This window comes from Lithobates pipiens, unplaced genomic scaffold (genome assembly GCF_037356315.1).
Source record: "Lithobates pipiens isolate NorthernLeopardFrog02 unplaced genomic scaffold, aLitPip1_a1.2 Scaffold_18, whole genome shotgun sequence".
In the NCBI taxonomy this organism is placed as follows: domain Eukaryota; kingdom Metazoa; phylum Chordata; class Amphibia; order Anura; family Ranidae; genus Lithobates; species Lithobates pipiens.
The window spans coordinates 520,763,066-520,785,676 of NW_027507758.1; the positions used below are offsets into that span (position 1 = coordinate 520,763,066).

Genomic DNA, 22,611 nt, shown 5'->3' on the forward strand with positions numbered 1-22,611 from the left:
CAAATGAACTTTAATGGTATCCCAGTCTTAGTTAGTAGGGTTCAATATTGAGTTTGCCCAACCTTTGTAGCTATAACAGCTTCAACACTTCTGGGAAGGCTGTCCACAAGGTTTAGTAGTGTGTCTATGGGAATGTTTAATCATTCTTCTAGAAGCACATTTGTGAGAACAGACACAAGTTGTAGGATGAGAAGGCCTGGCTCGCAAGCCTCACTCTAATTCATCCCAAAGGTGTGCTTTCAGGTTGAGATCAGGGCTTTGTGCAGGCCAGTCAAGTTTCTCCACCCCAAATTCGCTCATCCATGTCTTTATGGATCTTGTTTTGTGCACTGTAATCAAAAGCACTTGTATATCAAAGCAAATTTTCCCATAAGAAATAATGTAAACTCATATGATTTGTTCCACAACCATTTATTCATAAGTTTGAACCTTTAAACCTTCAGTTTATGGTCAATATAAAAAGATTATAGCAATGTGATAGGTTGTGTAACCATAAAATGTCCATCCATAAATGGCAGTCTCCACAAGGGGACTAGAAGCAAAATCCAGCAGGAGCTACAAAGCATAAAACAGAACAGAGATGCCTCTAAGTGTAGTAATATGGTTACATTTAATGAAGGTACAACATTTAACTCACATGGTTGATGATTAAAAGAGGCACATCTAATTATGCAGGCATCCGGGGTAAAGCTGTCCACCATCCTCCGCACCGCCGGCTCTCAATGCTGTCAGTCTGCAATCGAGAACGGGAAGACTACTCTGCAATACAGCGATCTGAAAGCGAGGCTTGAACCGCTCATTGAGCGCAGCGTGGAAGAGATGACATAGATGGCAGTGCAAAGGATGGTCTATGTGGACAGCTTTACCCCAGATGCCTGCATACTTAGATGTGCCTGTTTTAATGATCAAACATGTGAGTTGCTAAATGTTGTACCATCATTAAATGTAACTGTGTTGCTACACTTAGAGGCGTCTTTCTTCTCTTTTATACTCAGTTGTGACTTCAAGTTACTCGTATATCAAGACATCGCCTGTATATCAAGTCATAATGTATTTAAAAAATTTGCTTGTCTTGCAAAATGCTCCAAAACCAGGTTACTCTCAAACCAAGGCTTATATATATATATATATATATATATATATATATATATATATATATATATATATATAGTATCTGTATGCTATGCTATGGGGTTAGCCTGTAAACCAGAGAAGGTTATTCTTATAAAGGGTTTATTTACTGTATGTCTTTTAACTATAAGAGCAATCCACATAGTTCCAGCAAGGGCACAGTAAGCACAAAAGCAGTCTGGCACTTACATTAGGAGATGGTTCTTTCTGTTCATATTTTATGTCTTCTTTCCCATTGACCTCTGCCTCTTTCACATGATATGATGTGCCTTCGATAAAATTAATATAGTCTTTATAAGAGCATAATGGGCCTGCCAGGATGCCCAGGAAATTACAGCAGTAACTTAAATACTCCAGGAGACTTGGCATGTGTCTGTAATTCAAACAAACATACGCAGCTGGTGAGATGTCACTTCTTTGGACAAAAATCAAAACAAAGAAAAATGCATAATAGGCATTAAAAGCATTACTGTAGTTTTAAAGCTTCTAGTTGCAGGCAATGACATCAAAAAGGTCTGAATTATATCAACTAGAAGGTAAAGTATCTCTGATACCCACAGCAACCAATCAGATGTAGGGCACGTTGGCATTTCATCATTATCATTGAAAATAATTCTGTTGTATTGAGCAGGTAGGTATTGAAAGTTAATTGGCTACAGCCTTCAAATTTTCGAGGTATGCCATGGGCTGCTGTCATCCTCTGAGGCCGCGTACACACGGGCGGACTGTCTGACGGACTTGGTCCGCTGAAACGTGTTTCAGCGGACAGTCCGCTCGTGTGTGGGCTTCATCTGACTTTTTCAGCGGACAGTCTGGCGGACTAAGTCTTTCGGAATTTCCGTAATATTGTCCGTCCAACTTTGGTTTCAGCGGACAGTCCGCTCATGTGTAGGCAAGTTGGACGGACTAAGTATGGCGCATGCTCAGAAAGGATTTACACGGCCGAAGGTTGCATTGCAGTGTATTGGACGTCGTATTTCTAGTCCCGTCGTACGTGCTGTACACGTCATCGCGCAAGCTTTCAGCGGACTGTCTGTTCATCGTGTGTGGTCAAGTCCGTTCATTCAAAAGTAGGACGGACTCCCTCCTGGTGTTTTACGCCCGGAGGGAGATCCTCCGGCTTTGGATATCGTCCTCGCCCCCTACGGTGGAATTGTGGGATGCTGCGGTTAATGCTGTCCTCCCCCTATACAAGTTGACTTATCTGGTTAGAGGGTGCCCGCAGAAGTTTGACCGGGTATGGTTACCTTGGGTGGAACAGTTCTGAATTCTTGGGATGTTGACGTTGGGCCTCCCCCTCCCCCCCCCTTTGCCACTCCCCCCCACCTCCCCCCTCTCCCCCTTCCTCCGTACTTGTACTTTTGGTAAGGGTATGTTGGGGGTCTCTCTGTGAGCCTGTTGTATGGGAACACTCTTTCTTTTTTTTTTTTGTATGTAGATTTGCTGTTCTGGCTCGTTTGTTATGTTATATTTTTTTTTGAACTACTTCTGTGCTGTACCAGTCTGCTGAGATGTCTGCATATTGCTTGTTATGTTTTGTCTTCTCAATAAAATCAACCGTGTTGTTAAAAAAAAAAAAGTAGGACGGACTGTCTGTCGGATTGTCTGACGGACTTAGTTGGCCAGACAGTCCGCCCGTGTGTACGCGGCCTAACTTTCAAATGTGAGGTTGAATCTTGGAGCATAAAGGAAACAAAAAGTGGAGATATTGCTTGTAGTGACCAGATGTAAACTTCCATATGCCAACTTATTTTAGAGCAATGAAAAGCGGAATTTGATTGCTTGCTGAAGGATACACAGAGACTTTATATCTTCCTGTGTACAGTGCCCTTGAAATAGCTTTGCTATTAGTTTAAGAAAACAATTCACATTTAGAAAATTAAATAGTAAAAATCTCGTGAAATGTAACCACCACCATTACACAAAGAAAAAAAAACAGGTTATCAACTGACCCGGAGTACCAAGATATGGAGAAAATCCCTTGTTTTATCAAAATTTCAAGTGTTGTTGTAATACAATTTTTAGGTAATGTATAGTTTTTTTTTTTTTTGTACGTTTTCTTTAATATATGATTTTTCTGAAAAATTGTACATGAATAATATTTACTCCTATAGGCAGAAGCAGGTAAAGCGTAAGACTATGTTAAACTTTTGCATGCCCTTCTAGAGCCTTCTTTAGCAGATGCTAAACGCACACACCACAAAAAAAGCTCAAGTACCATGTGTTCTGATGCTGTGTGATTTTTTTTTTAAAAGGGTCCACTAGGTCTTTTGTGTGTTTCTCACGTGTAGGACAGACCATTGAAATGAATAGGCTGCGCTGAAATGGGCAAAACAATATGCATTTTCATCACATTTACTCATGTTTTCTTTGTTTCTTCTTTATTTTTTGGTTTTGAAAAGTATGTTTTTTCACAAAGCTCAAATGCTCACACAAGCACACACACACACACACACACACGATTGAGTTAGAGCCAGCCTTAACTACAACAGTTATAGTGCTGTCTTTTTCCCACAGTGTTTTGAGAAAAAAAAATATATTATACTATATATATCATACCTAAAACATCATAATCATGTAATATATTATTGACCATAAAACAATACAGTATATCTTTAACCACTTGCTTACTGGGCACTTAAACCCCCCTCAGTCCCAGACCAATTTTCAGCTTTCAGCTCTGATGCACTTTGAATGACAATTACGCAGGCATACAACACTGTACCCAAATGAAATTTTTATCATTTTTTTCCCACAAATAGAGCTTTCTTTTGGTGGTATTTAGTTACAGCTCGGAGTTTTATTTTTTTCTAAATAAACAAAAAAAGATGCAAAAAAATAAAAAATAAAAATCATGTTTTAATAGTTTGTTCTAAAATTTTGCAAACGGGTCATTTTTCTCCTTCATTGAAGTGCGCTGATTAGGCGGCACTGATAGGCTGCATTGGTGGGCACTGATGGGCTGCATTGGTGGGCACTGATGGGCTGCATTGGTGGGCACTGATAGGCTGCATTGGTGGGCACTGATAGGCTGCACTGGTGGGCACTGATAGGCATAGTTAAGGCGGCACTAATAGGCACAGATAAGGCGGCACCGATGGGCACAGATAAGATGGGCACAGATAAGATGGCACGGATGGGTGGCACGGATGGGTGGCACGGATGGGTACCACTGATAGATGGGACTGATGGGCACTGATAGGTGGCACTGATAGGTGGCTCTGATAGGTGGCACTGCTGGGCACTGATGGGCGGCACTGCTGGGCACTGATGGGCGGCACTGCTGGGCACTGATGGGCGGCACTGGGGTGCAGCACCTTTGAGGCAGATTGTGGGCACTGTGGGTGGCACTGCTGGGTGGCACTGTGGGTGGCACTGCTTGGTGGCACTGTGGGCACTGCTGGGTGGCACTGTGGGCACTGCTGGGTGGCACTGACAGGGGGCACTAACTTTTATTAAATTGGCACTGCAGGGGGCAGGTGGGCACTGGCAGGGGGCAGGTGAGCGCTTACATTACTGGCCGTGATCGGGACTAATGTCCCGATCACGGCCGCCGGTGATCGGCTTTTTTTTTTTCTCCTCGCGAGGAATAATAGCCGATTACCGGCTCCGTTCTATCACATGATCAGCTGTCATTGGCTGACAACTGATCACGTGATAAGGGGTCGGGATCGACCCCTTGCACGGATCGGTGATCAGGCGAGTCTCATGGACTCGCCGATCACAGAGCGCGCCGCGCGCGCCCCTCAGGGGGCGCGCAGGCCGCTCGTTCACGGGACGACGTCAATAGACGTAGTCCCGGAAATGTAGGTCCGCGCTAATGCCGTCATTTGGCAATAGCGCGGTACCGAAGTGGTTAAAGAGAATATGTATTAGTGTTACTATTTTATATCTTTGCAGCCAGGTAAATAGGAAATGTGATGGTATTGCACAGAGCGGTCCCTTACCTCCTCTTCTGGAATCCCCCCGCCAAAGATGTCCGCTCCTCCTTTCCTGTTGGTGTCCCCTTAGAAAGTTGTGTGCTAAGAGGGTCCTTGTGCAGGAGCGCTTCTAAGCCAGGCTGTGTGTGTCCATAGGCTCACACAGTGCAGCTCGGCCACAACCCTCTTCTCTCATTATAGGATATGACTGACAGCAGCAGGAGCCTATGGCTCCCACTGATCTCTATGTATCCTGTGAAACCAGGAAGATCGGAGAGTGGGGCCGCAGCCAAGAGCAGCACTGGAGACAGGTAAGTGTTGGGGGGGGGGGGGGGGGTCACAAAATACTATAGAAGCACCTTGTATAAAATGTTTAGTTGTAAAATAAGCATCTTATACAAATAATCAAGGATTGTATAAAGCAAGTTTTGTTAAAATTATACATTAGAGTAATAAACCTTTCCACAAATATGAACTTGAAAAAGTTACTAAATTAAATATTGAAGTAAAGCCAACCAAAAAAAATACCTTTAAGGTATATTTACTGGGAAACCAAGATTTTATCACATATAAAATATATTATTTTATAACTTTAGCTGTAGGAACTGAGCCACTACAAAGAGCTGCAGTCGTAGCAGGGCAGCACAATCAAAATGGCCTGGAGGACAAATAATTGAAATCTGGCATGGTAGCAATGTAAGGAGACATCTGTCACATCTGTTCCCCTAGGCTCCCCTAAGTAGTTTACTTTGCACTCATACAGTATAAAATATATGCCAACTGCCTGACAGGTCCTTTTTCAACTCAGCTCTCAGTGAAAACACAAAATGCTGCTGTCTACCTCGGAAAGCGAAAGCTTTTTAATTTTGAAAAGAATGAGGAGAGTTGAAATCTCTGTCAGATTTAAAATGCAGTCTTTATCCATTGTACAGCATGCCAGGGATGGGTCCTGGATAGTTATTTTTTTTTTTTGGTTTTTCTGGGTGGGTGGGCTCCAAACCCTATTTATAGTGACTTTGGTTCTAAAGGAGTTAACCGGGGTGCATCGGGGTCCAGAAAACGAGAAGAAGACGGTCAGCACCTATCTGTGAGGGAGCTGGACGTAGCTAAGTGAGCAGGGTGGACTAGCTTGGGACTGAGCCAAGGCTGCTGAACTGTGAGGGCCTCCTCTGTGGAACTCCTGAAGCAGATGGAAAACCCCAAATTCCAGGTGTAGGACTACTGTACTGGCGGTGAGCCATTCTTGTTTTCCATTTGTATTAGAGTTATAGACTATTTTGTGTTCATTTGCAGAAGAAAGTGGTTTTGTTTTTTGGACTGTTTGCAAGTTCAATAAAGACTATGATTTTACATGCGGCAGGCAGTGATCCTGAGCTCTCATATCACAACATGTTGAAGTCATTTCCCTTTACTTCCTGTTGTGTCCACAGTACGGAAAGGAGAATGCTTTAACAGACCCAGACAGTGAAAAAAAAACATGCTATTAGTTAAATGGGAAAGGGTTTGAAACTGTCATGTTTTTTAATTATCTGGGACACTACTGAGGAGTGTGCCTTTAACCTTTGTGTTATTGGGACAGGAACTGGTACTAAAACCCCCAAACTTGGACAAAGATTGCAATAACAACATGGCAGAGGTCTTAGTACTTCCCCTCAAGTTGAAGGACACATTGGCTGGTATTCTTCTTTGACCACTTGCTGGCTGGGGCAATTTTTAAATCCACACATTAAAAATCATTTTTTTGCTAGAAAATGATCTAATCACCCAAATATTATATATTTTCTGAAAGAAAATATACATTAGACTAAAAGAGGCTCATACCAAGTGAAATTCATGCATTTACACTGCTTGCTTTAAAAGCGATGTATGTTTTTTTTTTTTTTTTAAAGTATCATACTTACTTAGTTGGATGCAGCATCGGTCCAATGCCTCTTTCCCTTGGCGCCTCTAATACTGAGAACCGAGTGCTGGAACACAGCCGATCATCGCTTGGCAGCTTTTTGAGCCGAGAGCTGCTGACTGTCAGCAGCTCTCTGCTCTGCCCCCCCCCCCACACTCACTAGAGCGCTGGGCTCTGGAGGGGGTGGGAACAGCCAGCTGAGGCTCTCAGCAGATCGCTGAGAGGCTGAGCAACGTGCCGGTCCAGGCATGTCCGCAGATCCCAACTTAATTTTCACGATCTTGCCCAAGCCTGGACAGGCTCTGCGACTTCAGCTGACAGCGGGATTCAGCCGCTATCTGCTGCAAACAGGTCACAGGGGTGCAGAACGAACTGCACTCCTGTAATCCACAGAAGTACAGCCAAACAAGTTTTGGCTTGTACTTCTCCTTTAAGGAAAGTATATTTAATGATATATCATTGAATACAGACCTGCAATAATTTGTGTCTTTTACACCTGCCTGCTTTAAGTCAGCCTTAATAACCTATTCTGTAAATTGTTGGCCTTAGAAGTAAAAGGGATGGCTTACAAAACCGGAATGACAAGTGTTTGTTTTGATTAGCTTACAGGTTGCTGCTTTCAGATAATTGAGTAGAGCATGTTCCTGGGAATGCGTAGTGCTGAATTAGCATTTTGTCTGTCTTTTGACACAGTTTCACTAAAAGTAATCTGAGGCTGAAAACACAACAAATATGACATTGTTTCCAATTATGGGAGTAAGTAGAAATGGAATCTTCCGATAGCTCCAAAAATGCAGGCATTACAGTAGATAGGGCAGGGCACAAAAATATGTTTATGATATGTAGAGGCATCTGAACTTTCTGAGGACAGAAAAGGTGACAATAGATTTATTTTTTTTAGTTAAGAGTCTGACACTTACAGAACATTGCACTCTGACCCCACTATCTGCACTGCACATCTTAGCATTTCTCCTATTGCTTTTCTATGGTAATGTAATGGGCTTGTCTTCATAAACAACATTGCTTGTTATTAATTTGCAGTGCAGAAAATGAAGGAAAGCCCTCTGAGCCCTATGGACAATGTATCCACCATATACATGGGAGCTGCTGAATGGAGACTAAAGCTGCAGTGGCCACGTCCAGGCACCCCAGTGTACTGCGGTCCTAAATATAATTATGAGTCTCCCAATGTGTGGATAGATGTGTGTCAATTTGGAAGACTCCCAAATTAGAGTTAGGACAGCAGAACACTGGGATGTTGTGACGTAACCACTGCAGCTCACACATATATTTGAAAATGTGTGCAACTAAACCCCTTGTTTTTAACGTTAACTGTTAAACAGAATCAGTTCGGTTTTGTTGCAGGCTGGCTGGTAAATGAGCTAGGAACTTTTGTTTGTTTTTAATGTGTGTTGCCCTTCCATGTGTTCCTCCCTGCAAAGGCTAGTCATAGGATGAGATGGTTGCCATTTGTTTGTACAGTTAGTGAATTGGTGAGGGGATGCGGGGGATACCTTCAGCTGTCATTGTGCTCTTGCTGGGTGTCCTGTGCGTTCCTGTACATTTAAGGAGGGGTGGGCTTCCTCCAGGCATATCTGCCCTTAAAATATTCACTGTTATACGTGCTCCAATTTGGGAGACTCTCAAAATTATAGCCTTAGGACTGCAGTACACTAGGTTGTCTTACTGCAGCTTACACAAGTATTTGAAAATGTGTGCTACTAAATCCCTTGTTTTTAATGTGAACTGTTAGACAGGATCAATTTAGTTTTGTTGCAGGCTGGCAGGTAAGTGAGCAAGTAAGGTATTTTTTGTTTGTTTTTGATGTGCATTGCCCTTCCATGTGCACCTTGCTGCAAAGGCTAGTTATCGATTGGGTTGGTTGCCATTTGTTTGTATAATCTCTATGTGCTGTGCTGTGCTGACCAACTTTGAGCTTGTGTTGGTTGGTGTCATTTTGGGAAGCTTCTGAGATCATTTAGAATTCACTGTCAGGTGCATTTGACCTACCTCTTACCTGACCTCCTTCAAGTGGATTTTGCAATTTAACACACTCAGATGGGGATGAAATACCTGCTTGAAGTGAACAAAAGCCCATTGACACAGGTCCTTAAGTTTTTACCAAAGTATGCATCCCCAGTACAGAAATTATAACCATGAGAGGAAATGACTATGGTCGGGAGACTAAGACAAGGACTCTGGAACCTCAAATGACTTGTCAGAAGACATCAGAATTTTTAAAAATGCAGGTAGTTGGGTTTCAAAATTAGCCAAAACTTTGTGTTTGCTTCCAGAAATCTTTTTAAACCCCCTGTGCATCATCATTTTGTCTGGGATAAATATGGGATAGCGTTGTGGGATAATAAAGTTTCCTTGCATTGTACAGTGCTGTAAATTTAACAAATGGAGCATCATGCTTTGAGAAAAGAGAACAGAAATGTTCTTATCAGTAAGCTGACATTTGTAACAAGTCATACTCTTGGATCAGCTATACTGCAATAACTGTAAAGGAGAAAAGTAAATGATCAGCACCTAGCCATGGTCTCTGGGTGTTTGACTAGAAAACTGGCTGAACAGATTTACAAACGTTGTGATGGGCAAGACAGTTTGTGACAATGTGTTTTATCTGTGTATTACATGTCTGTCTACACTTTTTTGGTTGAACTATATGGACTTGTGTCTTTTTTCAACCTGACTAACTGATGTAACTATTTAACTTACACTTAAATTATATTGAATTTAAGAATTAACTTGGAGTCACCCTTATCCTGTTCCATGTAGCAATCACCTATGATTAGCACAAAAGTCAAGATCAACGAAAGTCAACCAGTAAACGAAAACTAAAGATCCATAACTCAGTGACCATTACAATTACTTCTTACTACAATAAGCCCACCTGTCTGTTACAGAATAGATACAGTACATATAATTACCAGCAGTAGTGTATACAGTACAAATTATTAGCAGGTGACAAAGTGGAGCACAAAGCCCCAGTTACACCCACAGTGTACAAAGCCAACAGTCATTTGTAAGTAATGTTGCTAGGTGGGTATATTTTACTTTGTACGATATTTGCGGCACTGTTTATCAAATGCATATTTTCAGCAAAAAATTAACTAAAATTAATTTTAGTGCACAAAAACACAACACCCAATGTTTTGGTAAAATATACAAGATGGTATTGTGTTGAGTAAAAAGAAACCAAACATGTCAAGACTTCAAATTCTGCATGCCTTTGAAATGTTGAATTAGAAAAACTCTACCCAGGGTGGACCCCTGTTGGCAGGGGGACACCTAGGTAGAGGGCTAGTATATAGTTTTAGAGAGGAGCTTCCGGTGTTTGCCATAGAAAGCAGCTAAGGAGCAAGCTACAGCATAAATAAAGGCTGTAAAGATTTTTTTTTCAGAGCTTCCTCTGGGGGGGGGGGGGGGGGGCGGGGGGAAGCATGGAATTAAAGGGGAATGTTCCTCGCCATTGTCAGCTTCTTCTACTTGGCTTCTGGGTGCTGTTTGGCCAGCTTGATTGGCCAGTGCAGGATGATGCAGAGATACTCAGTGAGCTTAGTGGAACCATTCCCTGTCCAGACATGTGTAGCCCTCTTTTTTGAGGGGGGAGGGGGTTATAAGAAATGGCCCTCCCCAAACAGGATATGGTGCTAAAACTGTAGGTAAATAAGAGAACCAGAACCTTTGCTAAGTGTAAGAGTGGGTCTGATACTAAAGTTGGCAGTGCCTCCACCCAACACAGAGGAGATTCCCTTTCTGGGAAAATAATCAGGAATCCAAACAAAATAATTAGGAGCAGAAGAACTAAAATGGATACATTCAGTTGGAAGAATATTTCTAGGATGAAGGAAAGGGAATATGAATCATTCCCACCCTATCCAGAAACCAGCACATATTAAATGAGATTGTAACAGAAAGGAGTATTTTTGTGCATTGCCCAATTTCAGAATCTGTAGCTCAAGAGGTGAATCAGAAAATACAGAGAGACAGTATGAAAAGAAAATATGTAAATGGAGTTCCCAATCAATCCCACAAATCCTAAAAAGGGGAAATGGGATAGTATCCACTATACTCAAAGGATAGAGAGGTGATAACGGAAACTGGCAGAATCTAGGACGCTGATTTCGCTCAATGAGGATCTATTAGACATTTCACAATGGTAAAGCTAGGAAGAAAAGGAGCACTTGGGTGGAAGTAATAGCTGTGCAGTAAGCAGAGTTCCTAAATCTCAGGAAAGCTCAAGATAATAAGTTCCATATAAAGGGAAAACAGCAGTTCAAAAAGTCCTCCATAAGAGAGACAGGTCTGAGAAAATCAATTATCCTATGTGTTAGTAAATGTTAGTACAGCTCATTAAGAAAAAAGGCGAGGGGGAGGAAAGGGGTAATATACCTCAAAACAGACTCCAGTCAACAGAGGAAGACCAAACTCTTAGGGTGTGGGAAGCCTAAATAATCCGGGATTATGTTCACTGGGGTACAGAAAACCCAGAAGAGTAAGCAAAACCAACTGAAGCAGATACCTGGCTGTAGGGTCTAGCGTAAAAGTTTACAGGTTGAAGCTTGAGCAACCATACCGAGAAACAGAAATGCCCAAGAGACCCAAAAGGACCTAAACTGCCTCTGATGATATCCTATGGGATGAACCATGTCAGGCTGGCCGATGCAAGCACACTGTGAGCCGCGGATTTTCTACTATACATCATGATGTCTGTATTTTTCTAGGACTACAATAAATTATTGTTTTTATACCTTACGGGCTTCACTATTGCTGCCTTAGTTTCTTTATATTTGGGTAACTTTTCATTGATAAACGCATATAATATGCATCCTTGTTTTGGAGTTTGATGAGCTGGTGGCTATATGTGGTCTGGATTATGGATTCCCTGTGATCAATTTGCAGAATTTGGAGTGTGACACCTTGATCCTTTGTGATTTATGATTACATGCCTTTTTACCAATAATCTCCGGTAAACAGATTGGATTCCCTTGGGTGTGGTGTGCTGTTTCAAATACACTGAAGCTAGTGAAGGGTCCTTCAAATTCCCTATCTCTTCAATGACAGAACTGTCATATGATTAATGACAATTTGAAGTGCTGCATTTTGGACTTTTTAGAGATGGTGATGGGGCTTCAGGCCTGCTGAAAGGTAAAGGCTCATTAAGGTCAGTAGTAGAATATTACACAGAAGGCCCTGGAGTGCGATTAGAACTTCTACAAGCTGAATACTTCACTGATACAAAATTAAAAGTAGATTACAGAGTGCTCAAATATACAGTATAGACCTCAGGCTCAGGCAGCAGAGAATCAGAAGCTGCTAATAAGGACAACATTACAGAATTAGAATTTCCTGTTTTTTTTTTTTCTGGATACCAGTAAATAATTGCTATAAACAGTTAGAGAGTAATTGACAAGGCCACCTGTTGTACTGGGACCATCATCTGAGCTTATTTTAAAAGACTTGTGCTGCTTATTGATAAGCAATTAACATGAATCATGATTTGCTTAAAGAATATCAACAACATTAAACCCAACATTTCATATTCCTCATATATGCCCACTGTACCATGTATTTGTATGAAAAAGTATCCTGTTCTCTTTGTATTGCTTCCTTTAGGTGAAATACCTACTGCCAGTCCCTCTGATTTCCTATCAAAAACTGGCCAAACTAGGTATGAGAGCACAGCATGATCAATTCTCTATCTGTGCTGAGAAGTCAGCCTGCTCCCTTACAGTGATTAGACTTTTCCTGACACACCTGCCCCCCTTCCAGACAGCCATTCACCGGGAAGACCAGTTATTGTGGTTTCTCCTCCCTTAGCTCCTTATGCAACTGAAAACAGAGTATGTGATCACTTATAAAAAGGGGAAAAAAAGGGTATTTATAATTTTTTTTTATATCTATGCACAAATATTTGGCCTCTCATTTACATTTTACACTAAATGAGTTGTTTTACAATGTGAGGATTTGCATATATTTTATAAGCAGCAGTAGTAGAGGGAAAGTTTTTCTGCTTAAGCCAAAAAGCAGGAAAGGAGTTCATGCATGCAACATTCCACCTAGGGATGTTGTCAGTGCTAAATTTCCTTAGGCATGAATGTTATCTCGGTAATAAAGAGCAGCAAATTTAAAATGGTGCCCAGCAGTCAAACTTGAATTAACTGCTGTTACTGCAGCCCAACTGGCCGTATTCTTTGAATGTGTTGTGAGAGACAGTCACATACATTGTGAATGGGTCAAGCTAAAAGGCTGTGCCATGGCTCTAAAACTTGAAAGCACTCCACAAATTACTAAAACATTAGATGAAAATCACATTTTAGGATATCTTAACCACAATCAGAGACCCACTGTGAGTGAGATTGCAGAGACTGCATCACAATAGAAGCTGTACCAAAGCTGTGGGGTTAACTGATACAGTGCACATGAGTCTTGAAAGCTCCGGAATAGAGAGCACAGTGTGCAAAGATGACATACCAGATTATCTTGGCCAGTTCTACAGGCTTATTTGCACAACACATGGAGTCATAGGAGACTTGGTTATACCAGAGGATGTGCCATGGTTCTGAAACAGGAGAGCGCACTGCAGCCGATAAAGTTCACATGGGCCCAAAAAGCACCACAATACAGAACTCAAACACACAATGCAAGGCCCAGTGCTCGAAGGTCATGTTCAAGGACAGTCCCACCATCTTCAGTCCAGCAGGGTCTGGGCACAGCCTCCAAAGCTATTCCTGAGGATATGCAGATCCATATGGAGTTTCCGATCAGGTCAGCCTAAAAACGTACAGGTGAACCAAATTGTACCACTGCCTGAGAAAGGGTCCCAAGATGTTGAAAATTAAGCATATATTGTTATAATGTATTCAGTGTTACACAATGATTTAACTTTCTTCTTTGTCCTGTAAAAGTGAACTTACACCTAATGTGTATGGACAGCCAAAACATCTGTGTCCTGGTTGGGGAGATTCTCCTTCACTCCCTGTTGCAACGACAACAGAAAGTGACAGGAGATCTCCCCAAACTGAGAATTTCTATTTTATACTGTTTTCACCAGAACTAGTATCACCACTAAAGGACTTCCTTTGTATATTTTAGATTTCCCTAAGCTTTTTTGTTACTGTGACAACTGTGGCAAGAATAAGGAGGTACAACCTTAGCAGGTACTACTGAACACCCCTTCAATGTTATGGAGTCAAGAAGAGGGTGAGGTGATCTGTAGTCTTAGAGGAGACATGAAGCCAAAGCTCATTTGTACACCCATGACCCTCTTTCAGAAAACAGTGGGCTGAAGCTTGGTGTCGATGACACAGAGCCGGTCCAGGCTGGGGAAAGATCACAACCATATGGTAGGGATTAACACAGGAGCCTGGATCAACAGCTAGCTCAGGCTCTCAGTGAACCGCTGAGTGCCTGAGCCAACCGTTCCCTCCCCCTCCACAGCCCAGCGCTCCAGTGAATACCGGGGGAGGGGAAGAGCAGATAGCTGGTGAGTGACATTTAAAAAAAAATCCAAAACTTTACTTTTAAGGCATCTTCTTTCCTAGGAAAGATCATAAAGTGGAAATATAAAAAAAAGCCTGGAAAAAAAAAAGGAAAAGAAAATGAATGCAAGCAAAACATCTAGGATTGGTAAGCTGCAATATATTACAGTTTTGATTTTTGGCATGTTCATCACAATCACGTCAATTCATCAGGGGATCTTGATGAACACGTGTCGGGACTGACAAAGGAAGTGACGCCAATCGTGCACGCCGCTCGTTTTTACATTGTCTAACTGTTGCTTGTTGATGTGAGTACCTGTCTCAAAAGTTTTTTAACTAATAAAAAGCTGTAATATACTACACTATGGGGCATCCCTCCTCTTTCTAATTTCTATCTATGGTACACTGGCGAGACCCTCCTTCCCAGATACCCTAAGGTTGCTCTTAAAGGGGACACCAACGCTCACTGTAGGCAGGATAGATATACCAACAAGGACCTGGGCTACCACGCAAGGAATGGTCACCAAGGACCCAAAAGATACATCATTTTATGCTGTCACCTTACAGCAGTAAGGTAAGGGGACACCCATATATTTAACTAGCACGAAGGATCGCACGGGTCATCCACCACTAGCAGCACTTTACTGAATTGTGTTTACCAGCACCAGCACTTTATTCTCTGGATCAATAGAACCACTACATACTGCACTATATATATTTTTGTTGAAGGGAATATTTATGGACACTCCAATTTAAGCTGCTTTATGAATGTTTATTTTATTTCTACATGTACGATTTAATACTTTCCCTTGTTCTATTTATGTGTTCTCACTTGGGAGATAAGCACGTTGGTTCACATTCCAAAGACTGTGAATTGTCAGCACTTGTTTTGCACTTTCAGCTTGGGCTTATTATTTTTTTAGCCTATAGGCAATATGGAATATTTATGGACACTTTTACATTTTATTTATATACATGTATGATGTGATATTCCTTTTATTATTTGTTTTTTTACTTGGGAGATAAGCACTTTGTTGCACGGACTGTAGATTGTCTATTGTCACTTTTTTTAGCTTATTTTTCACTATTAGCCCACATTGGGTTTCTTTGCCATTTTTTGCACAGTGTCAGTTTGATTATATTTTATTGTGATAATTTTTTTGCATTTTATTATTTTCTATGTACAGTGCATCACTACTCTTCTATTTGTAATTTTTTCGGGTTCAGATATTTCCCTCAGTGTGTGCAGCTGTACGCTAGCTGTAACCATTTGAGTTGGCGCAGGAATACCCCTTTCTATTATCTATGATGCATGCATATTCTTAGCCCTCAAGTGCATAAGGTGAGGGTAAATCTTCTATTGGAGACACCTGTTAAGACAATTGTCTAAGAGGGAATTACCCTTACTTTGTAAAGTTTGTTCCTCACTTCCTGTTGTGTATCTGATACAGAAAGTGAAATCTTCCCAATGGAACATAGAAAACAATGGTTGCACCATTTCCTACTCTATCCATAGCAAAATATGGTTTTGGCTATAGGTACACTCTAAGGAAAACTTTAAAACTCAAAATGAATTCTATCCCTGTAATCACATAAAAAAACAAAAATGTAATTGCATGTTTAAATAAGAATTCAGACTCATCTAGATGCAGAAGATGTAATACAATATGGAATTGAGCTACAGAAAAAGCTCATTCAGCAGGCAAACATGTTATCACATCAGTGGATATGGTTGAGAAATTAGTGATTCAATTATCACTGTGTGTGAATGCGCTGTGACTTGGGAAGTTGCCTGGCTGGTAATCATACACCGTGTCATTACCTAAAGCTGAAACCATTATCTACAGTGCCTGCTATATCTGAAAAGACATGTCTACAGAGTACTAACCTGTGTTCTCCCAGTATGGGATGAAGGTTTGCGTGGAACGAAAATGTTTACAAAACTTTGGTAGACTTTGTGACTCTGCCTGTAGGCTTTGTGTAACCATTTCTGAAACCTCTAGAGTTTCTCAGCTAGAGCTTGTGTGTCTAGTATAGCACTCTTGTCTACTGAGCCTCCTTGCCCTTCACATTAAAGGGCTAATCAGGATCACTGGAAGGTGATGATCATATAAACTTGTAGTTATGGTGCAGCATGATGTGGCGCCAATAAGAAAACTTATAGTGAAGTAAGACAGCAACAGTTCAAAAAAACCTTGTGGGACAGCTAGCCAGCCAGGCACACTCACAGTTCCCAATAACGCCAAGTAGGTTGTAGCCGAACCAACAGTGTCTGTTGAGAGGGGATGTAATGAGGTCTTGTACCCAATCTGGAAGGTATGCAGAGAGACGCGACCCTATGCTTTCCCTTATAGGCAGGAACCTTTTCCTACCACTAGTACTGTTCCTAACAGATGGGATACCGTTCCCCACTCTACCCACGCACATAGAGTGTCTCAAACACTGGGGCCAGGGTCTTAAATAGACTCTGACGCCTAAGATGGCCACCAGAGTCACATGGGGCAGCCAGCATTCAATCGGAACGCTGCCCCAGTGATTTTGGAAACCATAAAGGAAACCTGTTGCTCATGACTTCTACCCCTGCATTGCTGCTGTGGTTGAGCATCACCTGCAGTGGAGACATCAGAATGCACCTGCCTACAAACATTGTAAGGAATTGTGAGATTTGCATATAAACTGTCAATATCTGCAGATCCTCTAAATGTTATGGCATAGGAATTAATTGAGGGCAATCTCTGTCTATGCATATTTCAATAATTATTCAGCTTAAATTGCCAAGTTTTTGCCAATAACATAGAGAAGCAAAGAAGGTGGTGAGCACCAAGTAAATCTAAGGCGGTTCACACCTATGTGAATTGGATGCGGGTTACCCGTATACTGTTGTGGCTGCGGAGCAGCTTGCACAGGAATGCTGTGCATTTTTGGCTCTGTTTCAAGGCCAGATTCAGGCAAAAATCTGGCCCTGAAAAGGAGAACAGGGATGCACCTAACCCCTGCTGTGAGCCACATCCGTCAGTGGTGTGAACCCAGCCTTAGAACTAGAAAAACCCTCCTGATTCGTTTGCAAGCAAGGGAGACAACAGTGGAGATACAGCTGCAAAACTTATCAGAGTTAGAGTAGTGGACCCATCTTTACCACAGTGTTGTAGTATGTTTTTCGCAAGTGTCCATTTCTTTGGCCTGTATCTCCTCCATAAGCATTGTATCATTCATATCTACCATTTGTTTAGCGAGGGTGCAGTAGGGGTTTTCCAGAACTTGGAAATAAGCCATCAAGCAGCTGACAGAAAACATTGTATTAAGCTTAGTTTCTGTGATTTGATGTGTGGATCCGGTCGCATTCCCACCAAACATGTAGTTAAGTTCCTCTGACTCCATGGCAGCGCCAGGACACATCTGAGGATTCAGGATACATCCACGTGACGGATACTGGATCTGGATCCCACCTGGATAGCAGTTTGAAATTTTCCTCTTGAACATAACAAGAGATCGATATTTGTGTGAACAAAAATAGGATTTTTTGTACTCACCGTAAAATCCTTTTCTCTGTAGTTCACCGACTGACACAGCTCCTTTCTTATACCATCGTTTGTTATGCCACCTTCAGGAGAAGACTAGGCAGAACTCCCCAAGGGGCGATCCCTTAGGTAACAACCCCCCAGCCTGCTACTGCAGCCTCAGTAAATCAACAAGCAGTATAACGTCAAAAAATAGGAGGGGAGGGTGATGTGTCAGTCGGTGAACTACAGAGAAAATGATTTTACGGTGAGTACAAAAAATCCTATTTTCTCTTACGTTCACTGACTGACACAGCTCCTTTCTTATACCTGGATGTCCCCAAGCAGTGCCAAAACAGCATAAAAACTTCACCCACAAAAAAAGAGCATGGGAATAGCAAGGAACTGCTATAACCACAAAAAAAACAGAGTGCTCCTCAATCCGGGGGTCACTACCTACACATCGCGTCAAAACTTGCGGTAACAATACAACAGTGCATTAACTTAACAGTACTGTATTTTTATATAAAAAAAAAAACAGGAAAAAAAATGTAGGTGCAATTGCAATTACAAGGCCACCTGCAAAACTTTGCAGCCAAAAAAGGCATCAGCCTGTTTGGTAGAAACACAACTCGCCGTGTTTGGAGGAGAGAGAATGCTGAGTTGCAACCAAAGAACACCATACCTACTGTGAAGCATGGGGGTGGCAACATCATGCTTTGGGGCTGTTTCTCTGCAAAGGGAACAGGACGACTGATCCGTGTACATGAAAGAAAGAATGGGGCCATGTATCATGAGATTTTGAGTGTAAATCTCCTCCCATCAGCAAGGGCATTGAAGATAAAACGTGCTGGGTATTTCATCATGACAATGATCCCAAACACACCGCCCGGGCAACGAAGGAGTGGCTTAGTAAGAAGCATTTCAAGGTCCTGGAGTGGCTTAGCCAGTCTCCAGATCTCAACCCCATAGAAAACATTAGGAGGCAGTAGAAAGTCTGTGTTGTCCAGCGACAGCCCCAAAACATCACTGCTCTAGAGAAGATCTGCATGGAGGAATGGGCCAACATACCAGCAACAGTGTGTGATAACCTTGAAGACTTAAAGAAAACGTTTGACCTCTGTAATTGCCAACAAAGGATATATAACAAAGTATTGAGATGAACTTTTGATATTGACAAAATTAATATTTTCCACCATCATTGACTAAATACTTTTTTGCCCCACTGTATGCGTTTTCTACAACGTCACATTTGATGTATAGAAGAATTACCAGCACTTTATGTGGGTCTAATTGGTGGTGGATCATTGGACTTTTCTGTTTATATTATATTCACTTGATAGTCATTATAAATATATGATTATTTATTTCCTTTTTAATGAATTAGTGTGGTATGAAATCTCCTTTGTTTTTCTTCACATAAAGCACCAAGCTGTACATGGGTAAGGTCACAAATAGTGGTGAATGGAGGGATCAGTTTAAATGGAGCCAAGGCCTCAAGCCATGTATTTAGTCCAAACAGTAGAGGGCCAAGGATGCAATCGCAAGTTACAACTGCCAGATTAATCAAGGCCTTTAAGAGGGCTTCTAGCCTCATGTCCACTGGGTCCTTAAAAATGTGATTTATCACAGGAATAATCAAGGTCTTGTTAAAGTAAGAAATGGCTGGGTCAGCCAAAGGAACTGTCTAATTCTGAAGGATACAGGATGGGCTCCCAAAGCAAGAAATATAGAAATCTGGTTTGGACTTTTTAAAGAACACACATGCTGGGGACCTTAGGGTGAGCAGACACATGTTAGGCATGAGCCTATCACCTTATATAGGGTATTGTCAGGGCTGGCTTAGCCCTTCCTCCTCTGGGCTGGCCGCTCAGCTGTCAGCTAATTGCCAGCTCTCTTCTCTTTCCATAGGTTAACAGCTGTTCCCAATGATGCTCGTCTGACCTGCCTGTTTAAAGCCTTCCAGCTCACTCTTTCCTTTGCCTTCGCGTTGGTCACATCACATCTCCTGCTGTTTGTTTCAAGACTGGCTTGCTGACATCCCTCCTGGCTTCTATCCTGCTTGCAGTTGCTCTCCTTGGATCCCTGACGTCTGGACTGGCTAATTACCCGATCTGGTTTATGAACTTTGGACTGGCTGACTACCCGATCTGGCTACTGGACTATGGCTATGCTTGACTAAGCTTTTTTCTATTTACCTTTTTATTTTTATTAATAAACAAGTGTGATTTGATTGTACTTCTATCTCTGTCTGTTTCATGGTTCCTGACAGGTATATGCCTGTTCACCCATGATTAAGACTAAGATCCTGTGTCAAATACTGAAAAACAGTATTTTTTAATGAGTAGATTAATGCTTAAAATATCATCTTTGTATTTGTTGGGAGCTCCAATTTAGGTATATTTCCTCAGAACCTTACTTTAATAAAGCATCTGATTTCATTTTTTACGAGTTCACGTTAGGGTTATTCTGCAAAGAACACATTTACAGTAAACATTAGTCCAACCTAGAAAAGCAGTGGCCATGTCCAGATTTCACTTTGTCATGCCGAGAAACATATTGCAGGTAGTCGGTTTACAATCAACCTGCGGCGCCTGGATGGAGTTGTTTCAGGATCGCATTTTTAGTGATTGAACTTGTGGCACCCGTTAAGAATTCGCCCAGCAGCTTTTAGCAGCCACCGTTCAGAATGCACAATCAGCCAGAGCCAAGCACTGTTACCAAAGCACACACTTGGCTCTTTGACTTCCATTCTCAGCTCAGCTGCTTCTCGGTTACTGCTCAGTACAGATCGGTAGCATAAGGCAGTTCAAACAATGGCAGTGAGAATTGAGCAAAGTTAACATAAACTTGCACTGAGTGAAATATGTATGTAGGCTATCCATGGTAACCTCCCTTTCTGAAAATGCAAGTTGCCTGACTGTCATGCTACTGCTAGCGACTTCAATTCATTATCGTGACTTCAATTTGTTAAAAGCCCTTGACATGGAAAAAGGACGTTGATCAGGAGTACCAATATTTTTTACATGCTTGTCATAGTTATGTTTACCACAATTAACCCTGCCTGCGTTGTTCTGATAGATCTTCATTATCATTTGTCAACTAGATATTTTGACATTGTGAAGGAAGAGAACATTGGGGAGGGGCGGCGGGTTATTTATACACAAATCTTGTCATATTATTATAATACAGGATCTATATAGCACCAACAATTTTCGCAGTGCCTTACAGCGTGAAGGCAGAAAATACGGTTACAATACAATTCAATCCAGTATAAATCAGAGGGTCCTGCTCGTTAGAGCTTACAATCTAAAAGGCAGGGTACATATTGGAGAGACAGAGGCTGGATTTTTGTTTTTACTTTGTGGTATGTTACTTTCTTTTATTAACTGTAAAGATTTTTATAATAAAGCTGGCTGTTGTCAATTTCAAGAATACCTGCTGTTTGAAGTGTGCTTATGCATCCTTCTGAAATCTGAGTGAACCTTTACCAAGGAAAAATGATCCCAATAGACTGAAATATCACAATATGTACACTTTTTGTATATAGAATCCTTGCTCTGCTCTAGAACTAGGCTACCTGCAGAATATTCACTCTCAAAACAATGTGGTTAGTATAAGAAATGCACTAGGCATGTGCACTGACAAAAAATTAGTTCATTTTAATTTCATTAGTTATTTAAATTTTTTCGGAAATTTGAAAACTCTGACATTTTGGGAATTTTCAATTTCAATTTCAAATTTCAATTTATCGAATTTCCAAATTTTCAGATTTCTGAATTAAAAAAATTCGGAATTTCGATAAATCGAAATGTGAAAATTCCCAAAATGTCTGAATTTTCAGATTTCGGAATTTTAGAATTTCGGAATTTTCGAATGTCCGAATGTTGGAATTTTGGATTTCCGAATTTCCGAATTTTCGGATTTCCGAATTTCGGATTTTCTGAATTCAAAGATTTGAAAGTCATAACTTCGGATAAATTCTTATTTGTTACGTTCACTAACAGACAAATTTGAAAGGGAATTCAAATAACTGAATTCTCGACAGAAGTCGGTTCCCCAAGCCTGTATTCAAGAAAGCAGCCTTGCTCAGCCATTATGCAGATATGATTTGTTTGCTTGCTATACCTCCGGGTTTATAAATATTTACACATGTTTCTTGTCTATTTATCATTATTGTTGCTTTTTACGCTGATACATTGTTTTTAAGTGGCTACTGTTTATTTCTTGTTTGAGCTAAATGATTGTAAAGCCATTTGAAGCTGTTTTAATAATTATTTGATTCTAGGGGTTGAATTGGATATGAGCGCCAAGGGCATAAAATATCCTTCTCCTCATGGTGTAAATCTTGGGGCTAAATAGAAAGAAATAGATATGCTTTGTGCCCAGCTACATGTATGTACAATGGTTTAACACTGCAAATGTTTCCTGGCATTCAGCTCTAATAGGAATGGCCAAACATAGGACATTTTTTTTTTTTTAAGGAACCCTCATCCCCTTTTTCTTCACTTATCTTGCTTTTTCACCCTTCCGAAATAAAGTCAGAGAATGGCAAGGACAGGATGCACTAGGTGGGAATCTGACATTAACCACTTGCCGACCGCCGCACGACGATATACGTCGGCAGAATGGCACGGGCAGGCATATGGGCGTATATATAAGTCCCTGCCTGCCCG

The 22,611-nt window shown here is 41.3% G+C and overlaps 1 protein-coding gene across 1 annotated transcript in view; it reads right to left on the reverse strand.

Annotated features, from left to right (window-relative positions):
- The window catches only part of MBOAT2 (membrane bound glycerophospholipid O-acyltransferase 2), a 366,457-nt gene that overhangs the window by 93,586 nt on the left and 250,260 nt on the right, over window positions 1-22,611 (reverse strand). Inside the window, exon 9 of the mRNA XM_077488747.1 lies at window positions 1,321-1,504. Coding sequence (XP_077344873.1) covers window positions 1,321-1,504 — 184 coding nt within the window. The remainder of the gene's footprint in view (window positions 1-1,320; window positions 1,505-22,611) is intronic.